This window comes from Oryx dammah, unplaced genomic scaffold, assembly GCF_014754425.2.
Source record: "Oryx dammah isolate SB20612 unplaced genomic scaffold, SCBI_Odam_1.1 HiC_scaffold_4, whole genome shotgun sequence".
Taxonomy (NCBI): domain Eukaryota; kingdom Metazoa; phylum Chordata; class Mammalia; order Artiodactyla; family Bovidae; genus Oryx; species Oryx dammah.
Genome location: NW_024070188.1, coordinates 83,848,255 through 83,870,379, shown reverse-complemented (window position 1 = coordinate 83,870,379; position 22,125 = coordinate 83,848,255). Strand labels below are relative to the sequence as shown.

Genomic DNA, 22,125 nt, shown 5'->3' with positions numbered 1-22,125 from the left:
GAGATCCCTGGTAGAGAGTAAAGTGAGCACAGGAGTTCTGAAGCAACCATATCTAAGGCTTATTTTATGTAAAAAGTGTTTTAACATATGAAATACAAGGTGTGGTCAGAATAAAGTGGGAAGAAATCCAGGAGGGCATAAACTGGGAGCCAAAGGAACACAGTGTGTCTAGGAAGAAGAATAATTATTCATGCCATGCACTTACCAGGCAGGACAAGGATGGGAAGTGAGCCCTGGAACTTGGAATGTGGAGGTCACTGTGACCTTGACCAGTGGACTGGTGAGGGTGAAAGTCTGCCTGGATTGGGTCAGTAGAAAAGGGAGAAGAATGGGAAAGAGGGGATATAGATACTTTTTTTTTTTTTAAAGACTTTAGCTATAAAAGGAAACAAAGAAATGAGGTAACTGGAGGTAGGGAATGTGGTATCAAATGTTTCTCTTTTTTATAGGCAAAAAAATACCATGTTTATGTGCTGAGGGGAATGACTGCAGGGCAGCAGGGGGATAATGCAGAGGAAAGAGGAGCATGTCAGGAGCAACACCCTTGATTTGACAGCTCACAGAGTGTAGGTTTGGCCAAAGACAAAAGTGGGGACAGCTGGACCTGGTGGCAGTGGGGAGGGCCGGAGACGCAGGAAGGATTTTGCTGGGTGTTTCACAGGAAACAGGCATCACTTGAGAGTTAAGTGAGGGAAGAGTTTTACAGAGAGTGGAAAGGATGGTGAAAGTGTCATTTAGGAGGGTAGTGAGTGAATAAGGGTAGAAAATGAGTGAATTTGGAGTGAGATCCTTCAAACTGGGGGTTTTCCTGTCACGCTGACAGGTGTGGGCGCAGACGCAGAAAAGGCAGAGGGTAGGGTCTAACCAGCCACCCCAGTGAAACAAAAGCAGGAGAGAGAATGGAGAGCAGGGCAGACATTCGGGTGTGAGTGTAGTAGCTGGGCCTGGGATTTCAGCTTGGTGGGGAGAGAAGAGGGAAGAAAAAGAGGTGGGGAAAAGCAATAGGGTCCCCTGGCTATGGGTCCCGGTGGGTTCAAGGACTCTTTGGATTCAGGGTTTTGTGGAGGTGGTGTGGAGACTGGCAGTGACAAGGTCAGGAGGCAGAGAGCCCAAGGGTGGCCGAGTTAAGGGAGTGGACAAGATGACTGGAGAAGCTGAGGGCACAGACTTGGAAAGGATGGCCCATGTGGACCCTGGGACCCTCCAGAATTATCATCAGGACAGACTTGGAGGGAGTGCTGGTGAGTGAAGAACTGGGGCTTCTAGAAATGGGTCAGGGAGGGAAAGAGAGATGAGGGAGCCGGGGGTATCGTACTGTGAAAGAGAAACGGCAGAGCCTGATGGTTTGAAAGTCACATCTGGGGGGTTTCAGACAGAGAAAGGAAAGCTGTTGTGTTTGGGGATGTTGAAAATCCATGAGGTGACGCAAAAGGGAGCGGTGGCAAAAACTTGAGGGGTGGAAGGGGAAGTAAAGTGGAAGGAAGGGCAAGTCGTGTCCTGGGGCGGAAGCCGAGGTCAGTGGGGGAAGGACGTGAGAACATTGAGAGAGTAGGTAGGTTGGGGTTACAGGGCAGATCCTGCTGACTCACTCTGAGTTCCCCCAGCTCAGGGGTGGGAGTTAGGGCAGCTGGGGGATGCGAGAGGGAAAGGGGATGGATGGAGCCATGTGTGGGGTCAGGGGTTAGACGGGAGAACCGACCAGGGAGCCAGGAATCTCTTTGGTGAGTGATATAAGCAGGTCACTGCAGCCGGGGATATTTCTGTCCTGATGACACATGGACAAGGCCTAGCGGCGTCAGGGCAGACAGTGGCATGAGGTCTGCTGAGCAGCGGAGAGTTCTAGCAACAACACCACCCCTGCCTGTGGGGGTGGGCAGCCTCACCCAGGAGCTGCTGAAACCGTCAGCCTCTCTCTGGATGCTTGACGCAACTTACGTATTATAGGACGAAATGAAATTTTTACATCGGCGTGTTACAAGTTCCCTTGGACAGATCATTTATTCTCTAACTTGGCTTTTCAGTTTGTAGAAAAAGGAAAAGTAATGTTCAGTCATCTCTCAGAATTTTTGTAAATAAATAAGATGGCGAAGTAAGTTGCAGATATTAAGTGCTACACTAAAATATTTCTGATTTAAGTACTATTTACAGTCCATCAATAGACTGAACTAGCAGCATCAAAGTAGACACTAAAATCAGAGTAACAAGGAACTACAGTCAATATCCTATTAAAAAGAAAGCATAATGGAAAAGAAAAAAATTAAAAAATAATCAGTGTAATGTTCGCTTAAAAGTTGATAAAACTGAGTTGATAAAACCTGTACAGATACTAGTTAATTACTGAATTCACTACTGGAAGGTAGAGATGCTCACCAGCTATCTGATTGCTTTGTATGTGGTTCCTTTTCAATTTCATTCAATAAGCACTTGATTTTTGAGATCTGAATTAAAAATAAATCATTAAACACTGTATATCATTACCTTCTAAAAGTAAAAGTGCAATCAAAACCCCTTGGAATTTAACACAATGCATGTACTTTAGCTTCTTGGTCCTGTCTCTGATTTGTGTTTACAATTTACATTCATAAAGCCCCTTTCAGCCCCCGACCCTCACCCACCAAGTCCAAGTCCAAAGCAAAGATATTACACTGTACATGAGTAGAGTGACTCCAAAGTTCTAGATGGGGCCTGAAGAAAACAGATTGTGAAAAAGTGAAAGTGTTAGTCATTCAGTCGTGTCTGACTCTTTGTGACCCCATGGATGGTAGCCCACCAGGCTCCTCTGTCCATGGGATTCCTCCAGGCAAGAATCCTGGACTGGGTGGCCATTTCCTTCTCCAGGGGATCTTCCCAACCCAGGGATTGAACTCGAGTCTCCTGCACTGCAGGCAGATTCTTCACCATCTCAGCCACCAGGGAAGCCCAAAGGAAACAGATGTGGTATCCATAAGTTCAGCGGGTTTGGAGGGTCTTCAGAAGCACTGCCTTTCAAACATACTTCCATTCTTACCAGCTACCTCCTCTTTGAGTTTAATCACCAGAATCTTAAGGAAATAACCTTCACCTATTCAACAAACATTTTTAATATTTTTTTTTACTATTATTGTGCTTGTTGTTATGCAATCGCTCAGATGTGTCCGACTCTTTTGCAGCCCCATGGATTATTGTGCTCAGTTCAGTTCAGCTCAGTCACTCAGTCATGTCCGACTCTTTGCAACCCCATGAACCGCAGCACACCAGGCCTCCCTGTCTATCACCATCTCCTGGAGTTCACTCAGACTCGCTTCCATCGAGTCCGTGATGCCGTTCAGCCGTCTCATCCTCGGTCGTCCCCTTCTCCTTCTGCCCCCAATCCCTCCCAGCATCAGGGTCTTTTCCAATGAGTCAACTCTTCGCATGAGGTGGCCAAAGTACTGGAGTTTCAGCTTTAGCATCATTCCTTCCAAAGAAATCCCAGGGTTGATCTCCTTCAGAATGGACTGGTTGGATCTCCTTGCAGTCTAAGGGAATCTCAAGAGTCTTCTCCAACACCACAGTTCAAAAGCATCAATTCTTCAGCGCTCAGCCTTCTTCACAGTCCAACTCTCACATCCATACATGACCACAGGAAAAACCATAGCCTTGACTAAACGGACCTTAGTTGGCAAAGTAATGTCTCTGCTTTTGAATATGCTATCTAGGTTGGTCATAGTTTTTCTTCCAAGGAGTAAGCGTCTTTTAATTTCATGGCTGCACTCACCATCTGCAGTGATTTTGGAGCCCAAAAAAACAAAGTCTGTCACTGTTTCCACTGTTTCCCCATCTATTTCCCATGGAGTGATGGGACCGGATGCCATGATCTTCGTTTTCTGAATGTTGAGGTTTAAGCCAACCTTTTCACTCTCCTCTTTTACTTTCATCAAGAGGCTTTTTAGTTCCTCTTCACTTTCTGCCATAAGGGTGGTGTCATCTGCATATCTGAGGTGATTGATATTTCTCCCAGCAATCTTGATTCCAGCTTGTTTCTTCCAGTCCAGCGTTTCTTATGATGTACTCTGCATATAAGTTAAATAAGCCGGGTGACAATATACAGCCTTGACAGACTCCTTTTCCTATTTGGAACCAGTCTGTTGTTCCATGTCCAGTTCTAACCATTGCTTCCTGGCCTGCATACAGATTTCTCAAGAGGCAAGTCAGGTGGTCTGGTATTCCCATCTCTTTCAGAATTTTTCACAGTCAAAGGCTTTGGCATAGTCAATAAAGCAGAAATAGATGTTTTTCTGGAACTCTCTTGCTTTTTCCATGATCCAGCAGATGTTGGCAATTTGATCTCTGGTTCCTCTGCCTTTTCTAAAACCAGCTTGAACATCAGGAAGCTCACGGTTCACCTATTGCTGAAGCCTGGCTTGGAGAGTTTTGAGCATTACTTTACTAGCGTGTGAGATGAGTGCAATTGTGCGATAGTTTGAGCATTCTTTGGCATTGCCTTTCTTTGGGATTGGAATGAAAACTGACCTTTTCCAGTCCTGTGGCCACTGCTGAGTTTTCCAAATTTGCTGTGCTGGTGTCGTATAAAATGATAAACAAGGAAGTCACAGGCACAAATCATGCTAAAAGCTAAGATGTAACCTACTTTAGAAAAGGAATCAGGACCTCTGAAATATGAAAGTTCAGAGGACACCCATGGATCGAGCTAGGGTCACTGGGCTAGGGAGAAGAGCCTTCCAAGCAAAGGAAAGCACACGTTCAGTGGCCCCAGAGGAGCTGGAGAGCCTGCTTTCTTCAAGCCACTAAATAAAGTCAATGTGACTGGAAAATAATGAGCAAGAGGGACAGTGACGAAAGATAAAAACTATCCAAACCATGGTTAAGAGTTTGGATTTTATTCTAAACTCAGCGGGGAATCCTTGAAAGTTTAAGCAGGGGATAGAAAGCGAAAGTGAAGTCGCTCAGTTGTGTCCAGCTCTTTGCAACCCCATGGACTGTAGCCTGTAGATCGAACCTGGGTTTCCCGCGTTGTAGGCAGACGCTTTACCGTCTGAGCCACCAGGGAAGGACATGTTCAGTGGGGGATGGATATGGACGTCCAGGGGATGGACATATCCATATCACAGTCTAAGAAAGTCAGTCTTGTGGCCATATGGACATGGTCCAGATGAGGATTGGCAGAAGAAACAAGTGAATACTGAAAGGTAGAATTAGAGGTCACGGTGCTTGAGTAGCTGTGAGTCAGGGGGATGAAGGAATCCTACAGTTATATTCACTGAGATGGGTTTGATGGCAGTAGGTAAGGATGAAAGCGTGGAATCGGCGTTCAATTCAGAATATGTTAATATGTTTGATGTGCCTGAAGCATTGAGAAGGAGATAGGTCGAGATTTGGATGTGTGCACTGGAGCTCAGAGGAGGAGGTCAGGGGTCAGAGACTGGTAAATTTGGAGTTGTTAGCATGTAGGTGGCATTTTACATCCATGACAGTTGCCAAAAGGAGGTAAGAGGGGAGGGACCAGGGTTGAACCCTAAGGAGCACCAGTGTTGGGAAACTTGGTAGAAGAGTAGCAGCCAGCAGAGAAGATCATACAGGAGCCTGAGGTAAAGCAGGAGAAAGCACAGAGCTGTGCCATGTTGCTGGAGCCAAGAAAGGAAGTGTTCCCCAGAGGGAGATTTATGTTAATGCCAACGAGAAGCTGGATGGGAGGAAGCCTGTTGTCCTTTGCACAGGGCAACACGGAGATCACGAGTCAGTGTAATGACCGATTTTGGTGGAGGGTTGGAGACAAGAGCCATATATTTATGGGATTAAGAGTCCACCGAAGAGAATCAACTTCTTGTAGAATTTTTGTTACGAAAAGGGAAAAATAACTGCAGAAATAGCAGGAGGGTTCTTTAAAGGCTGAAGAGGCTAGAGCTTGTTTTATGCTCATTGAAATGATCCAGCAGAGATGGATTACTTGGTAATTCAAGAGCTGGATGAGCTAGCTGAAGAAAGGAAGTCCTTTAGAAGATGATAAGTGTTTGGATACATGGCACAGAGAGAGGAATTGACCCTTAACAGGGAAAAAGCCACTTTCTTTGTTGTAAGAAGACAGAAAGCCACAGGTGAGTGGCGCGGGAAGGGGAAGGAGTGTTTGCTGTTGTAGTGGAAGAGGGTGGCGGGGAGAAGTTGGTGTTTGATGGCTCCATGAAAACAGACACACTTTTCGCTTCTGTATCTTCTCCACATAGAGTGTTTGACACATGGAAGACGCTTAGTAAATATCTGCCCAGTAAATGAATACCTCATTCATAGCTTCTGTCTTCGTAGTGAAATATGAAGCAAATTGTCCAGGGAGGAAATGGGCGAGTGGGGTGGGGGATGCGAGCAGTTTGGGAAGAAGCAAGATAAGCCATGTTACTCAAGAATCACAACACAGTCTCGAGGAAGGTAAAGATGCTCATTTGACATTTGCGATGAGTGATTTAAGAGACAACAAACAGTGGCCCAGGAGAAACGGCCAGGGCAGCTCATGAGAAGTCTCAGTGATGCTGAAGAATTTAAGTGTCCATACTTGAGTAAGAACCTCAGGAAAGGAAAGATAGGAGATGATGGTTGGAAAGAGACACAGTTGGAATTTAGGTTTCAGAGGTGGTGCAAGTTCTCAGGATGACAGGCCCAGAAAGGGACTGGAAGGGTAGAAGAATTTGTTTTGAAAGCTTCCCAGAAATGAGAAGGTATAAAGGAACTGAAAGAAAAGGTTGATGGATGGATGGTTCGATCCCCAGAAAGAGGACAAGAGTAAAGGCAGAGGTGAAAATCATGAGCTAGGAGCTAAAGTCTCCCAAGAATGAGGGACTTCTCCACCTATGACCACTACAGGCAGTGGCAGTGGGGAGAAGGTGAGGATGTGTAGTCAGACGGCATAACTTTCAAAGGAGCAGCAGGATGCGGTTTTGCAAGAGAGGAGAGTCCGACAGTTTAGGAACCTCGCTGAAGAACCAGGAGACAACCAGCTCCACCTCTGGCTTTCAGCTGTGTACACCTGAAACAAAAAGCAGCCTTCATTTTAGAGGCTTGCAAGGAGATGGGCCAGTTTCCGTTAAATCAGGAAGGAGAGAGAAATGTTTGAAAAGGCTCGGTATCTGGGAGAGCTTGTTCACTGTGGAGCAGGAATCCCAGGGGCACAGAGAGAGGTTGTAGGAGGGAGGGGAGGCTCATAGTGGAGACTGCCAAGACCTTTATGGCAACGAGAACAGTGAGCGATGCCCAAGTCTCAGAAGTCAGGTACGACGTGAAGCATGATGGAAGGCATAATGAGGACCTTTGGAGGGAAGGGGGTGCACAACCAGACCACCTGGCGCTCATTATCTTACCTGGCTGTTGTTATCTCAAGTGTGTCTCTTGGGCACTAAAGCAGCTTACTTAGCCTTCACTCCAAAAAAACTTGCTTGGTATCATAGACTTGTTGACACCAAGGAAAGATAAGTGTAATGCCATCTAACACAATCCAGAAAATCATGTTTTTAATTATGTGGGTCTTGGAAGTTCTAATCTGCTCTTTAAATGTGCAGTGGAAACTAACCCATTGCATTGCCTCAAACCAAAGTTAAAGTGAAGTCGCTCAGTCGTGTCCGACTCTTTGCGACCCATGGACTATAGCCCACCAAGCTCCTCCATCCATGGGATTCTCCAGGCAAGAATACTGGAGTGGGTTGCCATTTCCTTCTCTAGGGGATCTTCCCAACCCAGGGATCGAACCCAGGTCTCCCACATTGCAGGCAGACACTTTAACCTCTGCACCATCAGGGAAGCCCTTAAATACAAGAATCAAAGATTTCAAGGGAGGAAAGGAAGCCAGGTTGAAAGAAGGGGGAGGAGGCGGGAGAGGTGGGGGCGAAAGGGGTGGCCTTACAGACGTCTCCTGCCACCTAAAGATACCCAGGCGTTATGGGACTTTTCCCTGGGCCTCCAGAGAAGGGAGGACTGGAACTCGGCCCTACCAGAAATCAGACCAGACCAGAACCAGAATTCGAGTTCTCTGCCAAGAGGAGGTGATCAGTCTCCAATCCTCAGCTCAGGCTGAGGGCCCTTCGACCAGATTCCTGCATCCAGGACCAGGGGACTAGAAAAACAGGGAAGGATAGGAAGGGTTAAGGAGAGGAAAGAGAGAGGGAAGGGGAGAGAGGTCAATAAAGTCTCTTGTTCAAACCAAAGGCTTACACAAAACTGCCAGACAATGAAATGTCACTCTTCCCCTCCTCCTGGCCTCAGATTCACCTTGAAACCAGAGTAGTTGCCTCCAGACTAGAGAGAGGAGAGATGTGAAAATCCTGTTTTAGAGAAAAGTAAAGCCCAGGAAGAGACCGGCGGGGCAAAGGGTGCAGTGGTGAGTGCCACACCCTCTTGGGGAAGTTCCATTTCTCTGAGCATGAGACCCTCATGTTTGGAGACTAACAGCCTGCTCAAAAGCATTTCCCAGGGGCTGTAGTAAAGGGTAAAATAATTTGTGCCCACAGACAGCCTTGCCCTCTGATGAGCGCACCATCAGAAGGTGTGCTTAGCAGATCTATTTGCAGAACAGAAGCTTCCAGAAGTCTGTGAAGTCACACCCTCAGTAGAAATTTCTGCAATGAAAATGGTTTGCAGGTATCTGTTTTCAAAGCCTTACCCTTCCTGTGGGGCACGACATGGCCCATAGCTTGGACAAGGGACAAACAAGCCAATAGTTTTGACCTCCTTTCCAGAAAATTCCATGACTACTAGAAGTTGAGTTACTTTTTGGCATCATGTCATCTGAAACATCTGAAAAAGAAAAAAATATATATTAAGAAAAAAACTTGTAAATTGCAATCCAGGATGCAGTCTGTTTCTCTAATTATATTTCAGGTGTTGTTTGATCTGTTTTCTCCTTACATTTAGTTTCAGCCATCCTAATGATGTTTTTTTTTTCTAGGCAATGAACAAGGTCTAGCCCTTTCTCTAGCCAATTTACTACATCAGTCGATGACAGATGTCCAGGGATGAAAAGAACATTATTAGCAATAAAACTGAGAATACAAACAGCAATGTGACAGACACCCCCAGAGAGGCTGTCACCAACTCCCCAGGGCTAACTACCTGCAAATGAAGAAAAATAAGATTAAGATTACTGAGAATTTAAGAAGCGTTTTTCGTTTTTGTTTTTTTTTTTTTTAATTCTAATACATATAGAAAATAGGGGATTCTCTACGTAGCATGGGGAAATGGATTAATCATAAATTCATGTTCCTCTATAAAGTTATTTTAGATTTTTTTTTTATCCAAAGAGGAAGCATATACCCTGCTTTTCTGTGAGTCTCTAAATGATGAAGGAATAGTGAGCTGATTTTTTTTTAATAAAAGAGAAAAAAGGAAGAAAAATGGAGGCAGCTTGGTATCAGGAAAGGGTGGCCTTCAAGAGCCAGAGCCAGTTCTGATGAGGGGTATGGGTTTCCTGCCGGGTGAACTTCAGCGAGGGATTGAATGTCTTTATGACCCAGTGGTCTCATCTGTCACTTTCCAGGATAGACAGAGCATGAACCGAGTAGGCAAAGTATTGGTACAGTCCTTGGCATTTGGGTGTGCAGAGAGGCATTCTAACAGAAAAATTCACGCCTGTGTTAGTTGCTCAGTCATGGCCGACTCTTTGCAACCCCATGGACTGTAGCTCAACCAGACTCCTCTGTCCATGGGATTTTCCAGGCAAGAACACTGGAGTGGGTTGCCATTTCCTCCCGTAGGGGATCTTCCCGACCCAGGGATCAAACCTGTGTTTCCAGTGTCTCCTACCTTGGCAGGAGGATTTTTCAACACTGAGCCACCTCGGAAGCCCACAGTCCTTGGCACAGGGTGGTAATTCAGAGAATGGTATCTCTAGTGGGGATTTTTCGCCTCCAGGGGGGCTAGGAGACAGGGCCATGGAGGGATTTCCCAGGTTCTTGTGGCCAGGACATCACAGAGGCCAGAATTCAGCAGGGAAAAAGCTGGACAGCCCCTGTAGAGGTTGCTTTTGTAGCTGTACCTGAGTGCCCCCAAAAGGCCACTCTGGGAAATTCCACGGCCAAACAAAAACGGCCACCTCTCCGGCTCAGAAGATCTGAAAGACTGCGGCAGCTCCTGGCCGGCTGACAAGCTCTGACTCATTTTAACAGAACATTTGCCAGCTTCCCCAGATTTTAGTTTTACCTAGTATCCCTGTGCTTTTAATTTCTCTCACAAGATTTAGCTTCCCTCTCGCTGTCTTTTCTGAAGCAAGCATGGGAATTACTCCTTGTAAGGAGCTGTCTGTGCCCTCCTCCAGAGGACAGGCCTTTGAGGGGCTGTCCAGTGGAGGGGAGGGTTTGAACTCCCCACGACCTGACCCTCAGGTGACCACCTGCATGGAGCCAGTGGCCGGCAGGAGCCGGGAAGCTAACTGGCCCATGTGGGAGTTGAAACCGGGGCCCTGGCTTCATTATAGAACATTCTCCTACCGAACCCAACTCTTCCTACAACAGACCAAAACGCCGCCTCTATTTGATTGTCCTCTCCCATGACTCATTATTTAGGTTCTTAAAATATGAGCTTACTGAAATGTCTATGCATTTTATACTTTAATACTTTAAAATGAGTATTTCCTGTTCTTAAGAGAACCCTTGAGCATACACATAAAGACTGAATAATTTACTCCCCAAATATATAAAATATAAACCATACCGATGAGTTGCGATATCACCTAGATAGGTCGTTTAACAGGATGTATTTTGACTATAGTCTGATGCAATGTAGGAAGAACTGTTTTTTTTTTTTATTTGTTTCCTTAGGTATAGAATAGTATAATGAGCATCTGGTGGCTCAGACAGTAAAGACTCTGCCTGTGATGCAGGAGACGCAGGCTCAATCCCTGGGTCAGGAAGATCCCCTAGAGCCGGAAATGGCAACCCGATCCATTATTCTTCTCTGGAGACATCCATGGACAGAGGAGCCTGGTGGGCTATAGTCCATGGAGTCACAAAGAGTCGGACACCACTGAACAACTAACACTTTCACTTTCACAGGGAATAGTATACTTTGTTAATATTAAAATTTTCTTAATGTTTGCAAATGTTATTCTGTCGGGTCACAATTATGTTAGGTATCTATCTGTAGATTATCCACTTTATGAAAGTATATCTAGAAATTTTCAAACTTAATAGCTTAAACAGCATAAGTTGACAAATAAGTGTTAATATATATATGTACACAAGCACACACAAAGACCCTCACTGTGATTCCAAAGGCAGACAGTGCAGAAGTGATTTTTAGAGAATTTGCTACTTTTGAGCTCACCCGAGAATGGACTCCTTCATGCAGAACTAGTTCATGTTACAAATTAACCACATTCATCCAAGTTAGTTCTATTTATAAATGCTATTCAACACTGATAAGTAAAAAAAGCCCTAGGAAATAACACAAGTCTCCTCAAAGGGTCAGTAATTGTCCTCTCCACCCTGTGCAGCCCATTTACCACTTCACCACTATTCTGTGTGTTTTACACTCAGATGAGCACAAATATTCTGCTCTGTCTAGTGCTAATTTGTGACCGCTCTCCAATAAATATACAGTAGGTTTCCTTCCGTGCACTCTCAACTTTGTGCCAGTAAGTGGGCGAAAGGAACCTATGTAAATGTGGGTCGAGCCTTGAAAAGAACTGCACAGTGACCTCTGCTAATGACATACACAGGGCTTCCCAGAGGTGGCGCAGTGGTAAAGAATCTGCCTGCCGAGGCAGGAGACCGGAGTTCAGTCCCTGGGTCCAGAAGAGCCTGGAGGAGGAAATGGCAACTGGCTCCAGTGTTCTTGCCTGGAAAATTCCATGGACAAAGGAGCCTGGATGGGCTACATACTATGGGGCCGCAGAGTCAGATTAATTGTTTCCTTCGGACATTAAACTTTCTTGAATACTAGAACATTCTTGGTCCAGGTCAGATGTTTTTCTTATAAATTTCACAATGTTGAAAAAAAATGCATTCAGTAAATGTAGGTAAATTCAATGTAAACGTAGTAAATTCAAACCCTGTGTGTACTTTTTAACCAGAAATTACCAGATATACAAGCTAAAATATTTGTCTTCCTTTAGAAAAGGAATTGTTTGCCCAAATGCTCCTAGAGTGTATTGTAAATAGTTTGAATGTAATAAAGTCATTCTTATAAACTCCTTAGTTAATAAATGGAAAGAGGAGCATAATTTATGCATTCTGTCAGAATTTGAGACTGTGACAGATGTAGTCAGCAAGAACTGTTAAAGTGTTAATGCACTTTGTCCGTAGGTTAACTTCTTCTTAGAAAAAGTATTATCATAGCAGTAAAATTGCTCAACTAAATTACATAGCCAGGTGATCTGTCATCAAATCAGAAAATAGCTAATTACTTAACCATTTATTTAAAATAGAAAATAATTCACATAGGTAAAACCATCCTATCCACTCTGTTATTAAGTCCCATTGTCATTGATTATTTTATTAGAGTTCTTTAATTAAGAATGAAGTTAAATTTCATTCATTTATTCTACAACTATTAATTGTGCAACAGCTATGGTCAAGACATTGTGATGAACTCAGGAATACAACTCAGTGAAGGAGACGAGGGGAGTGAGGAGGGCCTACAGGAAGGTCTTAGGGGCTGGAGCACGCAGCTCCCATGACTCACAAGCCACAACAGCCAAAGGCCTCCGTGAGGACACCGCCCCACGCTGGGGAGAGACTCACTCAGAAAAGTAAAGGAAAAGAGAAAGTCCACTTGGAAGGAGAGGAACAGAGTTGGGGGATGGCAGGAACTGGGTTTGAACACTGCCCCCAGAACTGAAGAAGAAACTCTAGAGCCATTAAGAGCTACTCGGAATCCTTCTTCCTCCTAAAACTTCAGAACTAATTTCATGTAAAGGAGGGCAACAGAAAGAAACAAAGTAAAATCCCAATAGAAGAGAAAAAGGTCAAATCCCACAGTTTTTGAGGAGGCAGAGAGGAGAACAGAACGGTGTCCTGAGAGACATGAGTGCTTAGCAACCGGTCCTGTCCACCCGTCAGGTGAAAACCAAAAAACTACTCCAAAGGGAATTAAGTTACTAAGAAATTTGGAGAAGGAAATGGCAACCCACTCCAGTACTGTTGCCTGGAAAATCCCATGGATGGAGGAGCCTGGTAGGTTCACTGGTTCAGTTCAGTTGCTCAGTCGTGTCCGACTCTTTGCGACCCCATGGACTGCAGCTCGCCAGGCCTCCCTCTCCATCACTAACTCCCAGAGTTTACTCAAACTCATGTCCATTGAGTCAGTGATGCCATCCAGCCATCTCATCCTCTGTTGTCCCCTTCTCCTCCCACCTTCAATCTTTCCCAGCATCATGGTCTTTCCCAATCAGTCAGTTCTTCGCATCAGGTGGCCAAAGTATTGGAGTTTCAGCTTTAGTCCTTTCAATGAATATTCAGGACTGATTTCCTTTAGGATGGACTGATTGGATCTCCTTGCAGGCCAAGGGACTCTCAGGAGTCTTCTCCAACACCACAGTTCAAAAGCATCAATTCTTTGGCGCTCAGCTTTGTTTATAGTCCAACTCTCACACCCATTCATGACTACTGGAAAAACCATAGCTTTGACTAGATGGACCTTTGTTGGCAAAGTAATGTCTCTGCTTTTTAATATGCTGTCTAGGTTGGTCCAGAGAAGGCAATGGCACCCCACTCCAGTACTCTTGCCTGGAAAATCCCATGGATGGAGGAGCCTGGTAGGCTGCAGTCCATGGGGTCACTGAGTCAGACATGACTGAGTGACTTCCCTTTCACGTTTCACTTTCATGCATTGGAGAAGGAAATGGCAACCCACTCCATTATTCTTGTCTGGAGAATCCCAGGGATGGGGGAGCCTGGTGGGCTGCCGTCTGTGGGGTCGCACAGAGTTGGACACGACTGAAGCGACGTAGCAGTAGCAGCAGCAGCTAGGTTGGTCATAACTTTTCTTCCAAGGAGCAAGCGGCTTTTAATTTCATGGTTGCAGTCACCATCTGCAGTGATTTTGGAGCCCAGAAAAATAAAGTCAGCCACTGTTTCCACTGTTTCCCATCTATTTGCCATGAAGTGATGGGACCAGATGCCATGATCTTCATTTTCTGAATGTTGAGTTTTAAGCCAACTTTTTTACTCTCCTCTTTCACTTTCATCAAGAGGCTCTTTAGTTGTTCTTTGCTTTCTGCCATAAAGGTGGTGTCATCTGCATATCTGAGGTTATTGATATTTCTCCCAGCAATCTTGATTCCAGCTTGTGCTTCTTCCAGCCCAGCATTTCTCATTATGTATTCTGCATAGAAGTTAAATAAGTGACAATACACAGCCTTGACGTACTCCTTTCCCTATTTGGAACCAGTCTATTGTTCTGTGTCCAGTTTTAACTGTTGCTTCTTGACCTGCATATAGATTTCTCAGAAGGCAGGTCAGATGGTCTGGTATTCCCATCTCTTTAAGAATTTTCTACAGTGTGTTTGTATTAAGAAATTACACAAGTGCAGATAAATAACAGGAGATATTTTCTTAAGAGAAATAGAAAGTGAAAAAAAAGAAAATTCTTTAAAATGAAAATAAAGTAAGATGAACTTTATTTGGGCTTCCCAGGTAGCTCAGTGGTAAAGAATCTGCCTGCCGATGTAGGGTATGCCAGAGATGGGGGTTCGGTCCCTAGGTGGGGAAGATCCTCAGAAGGAGGAAATGGCAACCCACTCCAGTGTTCTTGCCTGGGCAGTCCCATGGCCAGAGGAGCCTGGCGAGTCCATAGGGTTGCAGAGAATGAGATGCAACTGAGTACTTTATTTACCAACTTCTAAACCAGTTTAGAGAAGTTGACCAACTTAGAAGTTGGATAAAGAAAATCTAATATATGTATGCTAGAAAGCCCATGAGAAGAACATCAAAGCAAGAGAATGGAGTAAATACTAAAAAATTGAATTCAATACAACTTTCCTGACATAGAATGTGTGTGAAAATTGATCAGAAAATGACCAGCACCAAGACATGTGCTGTGCTGTGCTAAGTCCCGTCAGTCGAGTCCGACTCCGTGCGACCCCGTGGCGTGCAGCCCGCCAGGCTCCTCTGTCCATGGAATTCTCCAGGCAAGAATACTGAACTGGGATGCCAAGCCTTCCTCCAGGGGATCTTCCCAGCCCAGGGACTGAACCCACTTCTTCTGTGACTCCTGCACCGCAGGCGATTTATTTACTGCTGAGCCACTGGAGAAGCCTCAACAAGACATATTCTAATAAAATTACTAGATTCTAAAGAAAAATAAATCCTTTGGGCATCTGGGCAAAAAAGATCAATTTACTCATAAAGGAAAAAAAAATCAAATCATCATCAGGCTTGCCCATAACACTTTACATCAGAACACAGAGTAAGATGTAAGACATTTAAGACACTTGAGGGGGAAAAAAGGTGAACCCAGGACTCATCCAGCCAAACTCATGCTCAAGAATAAAGGCCCTGAATCATTTGTCACTGAGCAAGAATTCAGTGAATATTTTTCCAGTGACATATTCCCGAGGAATTAGAGAACAAACTTAAAACCACCAGAATTGCTGGTCAGACATTAACATGAGGCCTGGTAGTGAACATTAAGTGTGTGTGTGTGTAGAGTTAATATAACATGACAGTTAGAAAGAAAGCATAGTATGAAATGGTCCTATGTTTCAACAGTGTAGATACACTATTATTGTTAGAAAAATTCAGCAGGAGAATGGGTAGAGAATGGTAGAGAATGGGTAGAGAAAGTATATTTGAGGTTTTTAGTAATCATATTCGTGGTGATAATATTATTACTGTTCTGAAATCACAGTGCATACAATGTAAGCTGAAGCTAATCTGCTGTTGTGAATATGATAATCCTACCATTCTCTGTCTTTTTTTTTCTTTTTTAAACTTTTTATTTTGTGTTGAGGTATAGCCAGTTAACAATTTTGTGATGGTTTCAGGTGAACAGCAAAGGCACTCAGTCATACATATAAATACATCCATTCTCCCCAAACTCCCCTCCCATCCAGGTGGTCACGTAACACTGAGAAGAGTTCCCTGTGTGACACAGTAGGTCCTTGTTCATTATCCGTTTTAAATATAGCAGTGTGTACATGTCCATCCCCAACTCCCCAACTGTCCCTTCTCCCCAACAACTGTGAGTTCATCCTCGAAGTCTGTGAGTCTCTTTCTGTTCCGTAAGTCCATTTGCATGATTTTTTTTCAGATTCCACATATAAGGGGGGTCATATGATATTTCTCCCTCTCTGACTTCACTTCACTCAATATGACAATTCCTAGGTCTATCCACGTTGCTGCACGTGGTATTATTTCATTCTTTTTTGTGGCTGAGTAATATTCCATCGTATATATGTATCACACCTCTATCATTCTCTGTGTTCTTGATAGCCAGTCGGGGGAGGGGGTGGAAAGGAAGATATAGATGTAAAATTGAAAATGTTAAGTAAAAACTCTATAGTTTGGAAATAGCTACCATTTGAGCAAATTCAAGTCTACAAAATAAAATTATTAGCTGTACTCCCCAGGCTGTACATTAGCTCCCCGGGGTGTAACCATTTTGTAAAACTGAAATTTTGTTCCCATTTTGCATAGGCCAAGACAGAAATTTTCACAGTCCAGTGGTTCAGAGCTGAGCAGAGGGATTCAATAAATACTTACTGGAATCATTCACAGTGATATGAGGGGATGTCATGTGCCAAAGCCAAAGGGGGGCGGGAGACTTCCTCATACAAGTCTGACCAAACGCCCGCCTGGCTTAAAGCCAACTTCGTGTCTGCTCTGCACTTGCCCCTGAGTGTTAGTGCAGAAGAGCAGGCACTCTACTGACCAGCCTGCTCTAGAGTCAGTCTCTGACCCCGGATGGGCTGCTGTTGTTCAGCCGCTAGGTCGTGTCTGACTCTTCACGACTCCATGGACTGCAGCACCCATGGGACCAGGCTCCCATGTCCTTCACTGTTTTCCAGAGTTGGCTCCGATTCACGTCCACTCGAGTGATGCTGACTAACCATCTCATCCTCTGTTGCCCACTTCTCCTTCGGCCTTCAGTCTTTCCCAAAGAGTCAGCTCTTCGCATCAGGTTCATCTTCAGCATCAGTCCTTCCAATGAATATCCAGGGTTGATCTCCTTTAGGATTGACTGGTTTGACCTCCTTGCAGCCCAAGGGACTCTCAAGAGTCTTTTCTAGCAGCATGATTCGAAAGCATCAGTTCTTTAGTGCTCAGCTTTTCTTTAAGGTCCAATGCTCACATCAGGGGCTGTTAGTGCCCAGCAACAATCCTGACTATCCCTTCCTTCTCCTTTCTTATTCACACCTTTCCTTCTCTTCTCAAATTCCCCAAGCCTCCCTTGTCCAGACCTGGGGCCCAGCACGCAGCCTTCCTCCCCTCCAAGATTACCCCCCTTCTCATCCTTCGGCTCCCATTGCATCACCTGCTCAGGGCACCACCAAGTGCCTCCTCTTCCCACTCACTCCCTTTGGCATACTAGCATCCTGCCATTACAGAGGTCTCCCATGTTCAAAAAACTCTTAACAGTCCCACAGCCCCTCCGGCTGCTCCCCCCCCATCTCTGCAGCCCTTTCGGCCAAACTCCTAGAAAGGAGTGTCCGTGCTCACCTCTTGGCATCTGCTCCTCCCATTCTCTCTCGACTCCACCCCCACGAGGCTTTTGGCTCCATGCCTCCAATAAGGCATGGCTCCTGTCAAGATTACAACGGCGTCTCCATTTCTAAGTCCCGCCAGCTTCCAGATAAAGTGGCTTATCTGCACCTTTGACACAATTTGTCATGACACACGCACCCTCCTTGAAACATTGTGTTCCCTTGGCTTCCAGGACCTGCTCATCCATCTCATCTCCCGCTTGCCGAGTAGACCGCTTCATCTCAGTCTCTTTAGTGGCTCCATCTCAGCATCCGCAAAGTGTAGAGAGTCTCTTCCGGTCTTGGGGCTACTGAGATGACACAGAGTCTGACTGTCAAACCAGACGTACAAGAATCATAGACAGAGCCCAGTGTCACGCTTTACTAATAACTTTAAGGATGCTGGTAATGATGAAGCACAGACAAAATAAAGGAAGCCCACATCATTTACCACAGCTACTATTTTAACAAAGCCCAGGTCCTTTCTCAGCATATTGGGACATGCTCTAGGCAAGAGTCAGTGCATCAGGTCTCCAGGAAGCGCACAGAATGGTCTCTCACGTAAAACCTCTCGGGTATACAAACTGTCTCATCACTCACCACTTGATGAAATGTCTTCATTTACCCCTTAATAATTGCATAGCTTATGACATTTTCAGAGCCTTACTTTATGCATTCACATATTCTAGTTTGTTCACTGTAAGCAAACTTAGATCAAGTGTTTCCCGCTAAATGCGTTCTATAGATGAGAACTGTTTTCTAGCTAATGCCATTGTATGTAAGTAGTCTTAGCATATTTACAAGGGGACTTGACCAATCCATCTTTCTCTTTCTGATGAGGTCAGAAATATGAGAAAATGGATAGTTGCCTTGATACTAATCCTCTCCTTTTCAGCTCTGTGTGCACCTATGATTTCAAAACTGGTGCCTACAACCTACATTTTTCTCCTAAATTCCAAAGCCATCCATTCAGTTAGGCACTCAACATTTTGACTTAGCTGTGTCAGAAGTTAACAAACAATATGATCACAGCAGAAATAACAATTCCTTTTCTCAACTCTCTAAACACACATACACACACACACACCCCTTTCTCCCATGTCCCCCCATCTCAGTAAGTCTCCCCCATGCTCCCCTGACCTCTGTCCTTGAGGGACAAACATTACATCCTGCTTGATTCCTTTTCCTCTCATGTCACATATCCAATCCGCCTAAAAATATCTGCCATTTCTACCTTCAAAGTACATGCAGAGCTCAACCACTGACCCATCATCACGCCCACGGCTGCCTTCCTAGCTCAGGCCACCACCATCTCTCCATGGACCTCGCTGAAACCACGTCCGACCTGCATCTCTGCTTCCTGCCTCCATCCTTGTCCCTGAGTGTCTACGCTGAGCATATCGGCCAGATGGCTGTCTTTGAGAGATTAGTCAAATTGTGTCATCCACAGCTCCACAGTCTCCAGTGGTTCCTGTATCTCTCAGAATAAAAGCCAGAATTCTTCTGGCGGCCTTTGGGGATCTATACATCCTGAACCCCCATGAACTCTCTGGCTCATCTACTATTATCTGCCCCACACACACACCCCCACTCACTCTACTTCAGACACACTGGCCTCTCTGCAGGACCTCCAGCAAACTGAGCACACTGCAGCCCCTGCACCTTTATCATGCTCTGTATTCAGCCTGGAAACTCGTTTCCCCTGGGTGGCACCTGGCTTGCTTTTCTAATCTCCTTCAGATGTTGGCTTAAACGAACCTTCTTTATAAGGGATTCCCTGATCACCTCTCTAAAACTGTCATTCACGTCTTCCCCCGAATCTGTCTCTGGTTTTTTATTCTCCTCCCCACTTATCACCATCTGACATGCTAGACCGTTTGACCTTTCTGTATGTACTGTTCTACTCTTTTGGATGAGAGTAAAGATGCCCTTTTGTTCAGGGCAGTATCCCAGCAGTCACAGGGGTGTCTGGCACATAGTAGGTGTTCAATAAATGTTGCACGAATTAATTCATAGTGGAGCAGATCAATCTGAGTTGAGCTGAGTTTAGAGGAGCATATGATCAAATAATGCAAGGAGCACAGTAACTTAGGGCTGTGATAAGGAAGGCTTTGGACGATGGCGTGTGCCTTTTGAATCTTATTCTGCAGGCTGGAGGAATCATTAAAGTGAATTGAGCCAAGCAACAGCACAAAGAAATGAAGTCAGGGATAAAAGAAATCATACTCTAAGAATAAGAATAATGTGAAAGGAAAATTTTGTTCTTGAACATGAGTCTTTCTTCGTCAAAGTGAATATGCTCATTGATATTGTGTGGGCTGCTAACAATTACCAGAAGTGGAACACTGACGCCTTTTTTCAAAATGGTTTTAAAAACCGATAGACCCCTGAATAGAGGCATGATGACATACTATCTGATGAGGTTGAAAGTGATTCCTTATGAGTGTCCATAACTTGAAGTATGGATGCGGTCCCTAAAGTTTGTATGAAAAAGTCTATTAAATGCTGTTAGTAACAGTATTAAATGAGGTAACTGGACAGCATCGCCGACTCGGTCAACGGACATGCACTTAGGCAAACTCCAGGAGATGGTAAGGGACAGGGAGGCCTGGCGAGCCGGACGCGACTGAGCGACTGAACAACAGCAAAGTCGTATTCCAAAAATCCGAGCTTCGAAAAAACAGTTTGCTGGAGGACAGATTTATAGAAACACAAAGAATAAATGCCTCATCTATCTCTTTTGTAAGTTGACACTGGGAGACTTTCTCTAGGTTGGACCGTACCTTATCCACCCCACCCACCCCTCCCCTGCAGTTTTTATGGAAGTGGATCGACAAGAAAACGCCCCCAAACCACCAAATGTTAGCATTTCGGTAAAACGTGAGTGCCTGTACCTCTTTGTATCTGTGCTGTCTGTTTGAAAAGCTGATTTTCTTTTTGCAGTACAATCGGTACCAGCAGTACGGGGCGGAGGAGTGCGTGCTGCAGCTAGGGGGCGTGCTCTGCCCCAGCCCGGGCTGCGGGGCGGGGCTGCTTCCAGAAGCGGGCCAGCGGAAGGTCACCTGCGAACCGGCCCACGGCCTGGGCTGCGGGGTGAGTACCAGCCACACCCGCGGTGTGGACTCTGTGTGTGTGTTTGCTTTGGGAAATTGGTTCGGTTGGTGCTTTATTTTCATTTTCCATTTGGACTCTGATAGCTTTGACCTGATGTAAAAACTAAATAAATATATGTATATATATATATATTTTTTTTTTTTTTCAATTAACAGAATCCCGTATATAATGAGGGGAGGTAAGATTTTCTGCTTTGATAGCTATCAGTGTTTAAGACGTGAAATCACTCGGTCAGCCTTTTAAACTTCTCTTCCGGTGCTCAGATAATTCGGAGCAAAAATTTCTTCAGAGGTAGCATCGAGTCGACAGCAGTGAAGGAGAAAGAGAATTCCACCTCTTAGCGTAATTGTCTTGGCAACGTTGCTGGCCTAAGTATTTCAAGAAATAAAAATGAAGATTAATATGGAAAACTTGAAATGTTATCAGGTGGTAAAAATCATTTTAAATAGAGATGAACAAAACTTAATGGGGCCTCTTAGGGAAGCAGAAAAAGAAGCGTGGAAAATGTTTGTTCTAAGAGGTCAAACCAATAAGACCTAGACGGCTTCTTGAACGGGTCTACGGCTGCGAGCTGACGGTGAAGGGGTGAGGGAAGCATAACTCAAACGCAAATAGGCTGGCTAAATTATAGGCTGAAATGACAAATGGATAATAATCCTGGTATTAAATTTCATGCCGGCCAGAAAAGGAAGAAGTGTATGTGCTTATAAAATGCTATTGAATTGTGATGAGAGAGCATTCCTTTTAAAATTGCAGCTTCGTGAGGAGCTTTGTTGGAAGGAGGAGTATGGATGGATGGCAGAGGCATATTACCCAGGCCTAATTTGGGGCTGAGCCTCCTGAGTTACCTATGCATAAATTGGCATCTGTCATCCTTGGTAGAGCTCCCCATCGGTCATGCAGTGGGGCTTACCAAGCTCTGGGCTGAGTGATAAAGCAGAGCAAGTGAAAGTTGAAAACTAATGAGATACCATGATGCGTAAGCAGAAAGAAATACTTCTGGGCTAATGGCGATTTCATTAGGATGAAAACTCACATCATGTCTGCTAGCCTTAGAAATTACAGAAATCAAACCCTGCTTCCCAGCCTTAGTCATCATCATTTACTGTCTAACCTGCACCAGTTGCATGTGGCCCAAGCAAGCTGCCAAATTCTGGGATCAGAGTTTCCGGCAAATGTTTTCTATTAGATTGAGTTACAGTAGCCATTAACTAATGGCCCAGTTCTATCTACGCTTCTACCTAATAATCGTTCCTACTGTTCCGTTGTCTAAGGCTGCCGAGTCCTTTTGGCCTGTCTTCTGCATTCATTGTTCTTCTTGAACAGTTTCAAACGTTTATGTAATTTTAAGATTTGAACGTCTTTCTCTTCCCTGT

The 22,125-nt window shown here is 44.8% G+C and overlaps 1 protein-coding gene across 1 annotated transcript in view; it reads left to right on the top strand.

The window, feature by feature from the left end:
* PRKN (parkin RBR E3 ubiquitin protein ligase) overlaps positions 1–22,125 on the top strand; it is a 1,215,957-nt gene that overhangs the window by 992,576 nt on the left and 201,256 nt on the right. Inside the window, exon 9 of the mRNA XM_040238940.1 lies at positions 20,579–20,728. Coding sequence (XP_040094874.1) covers positions 20,579–20,728 — 150 coding nt within the window. The remainder of the gene's footprint in view (positions 1–20,578; positions 20,729–22,125) is intronic.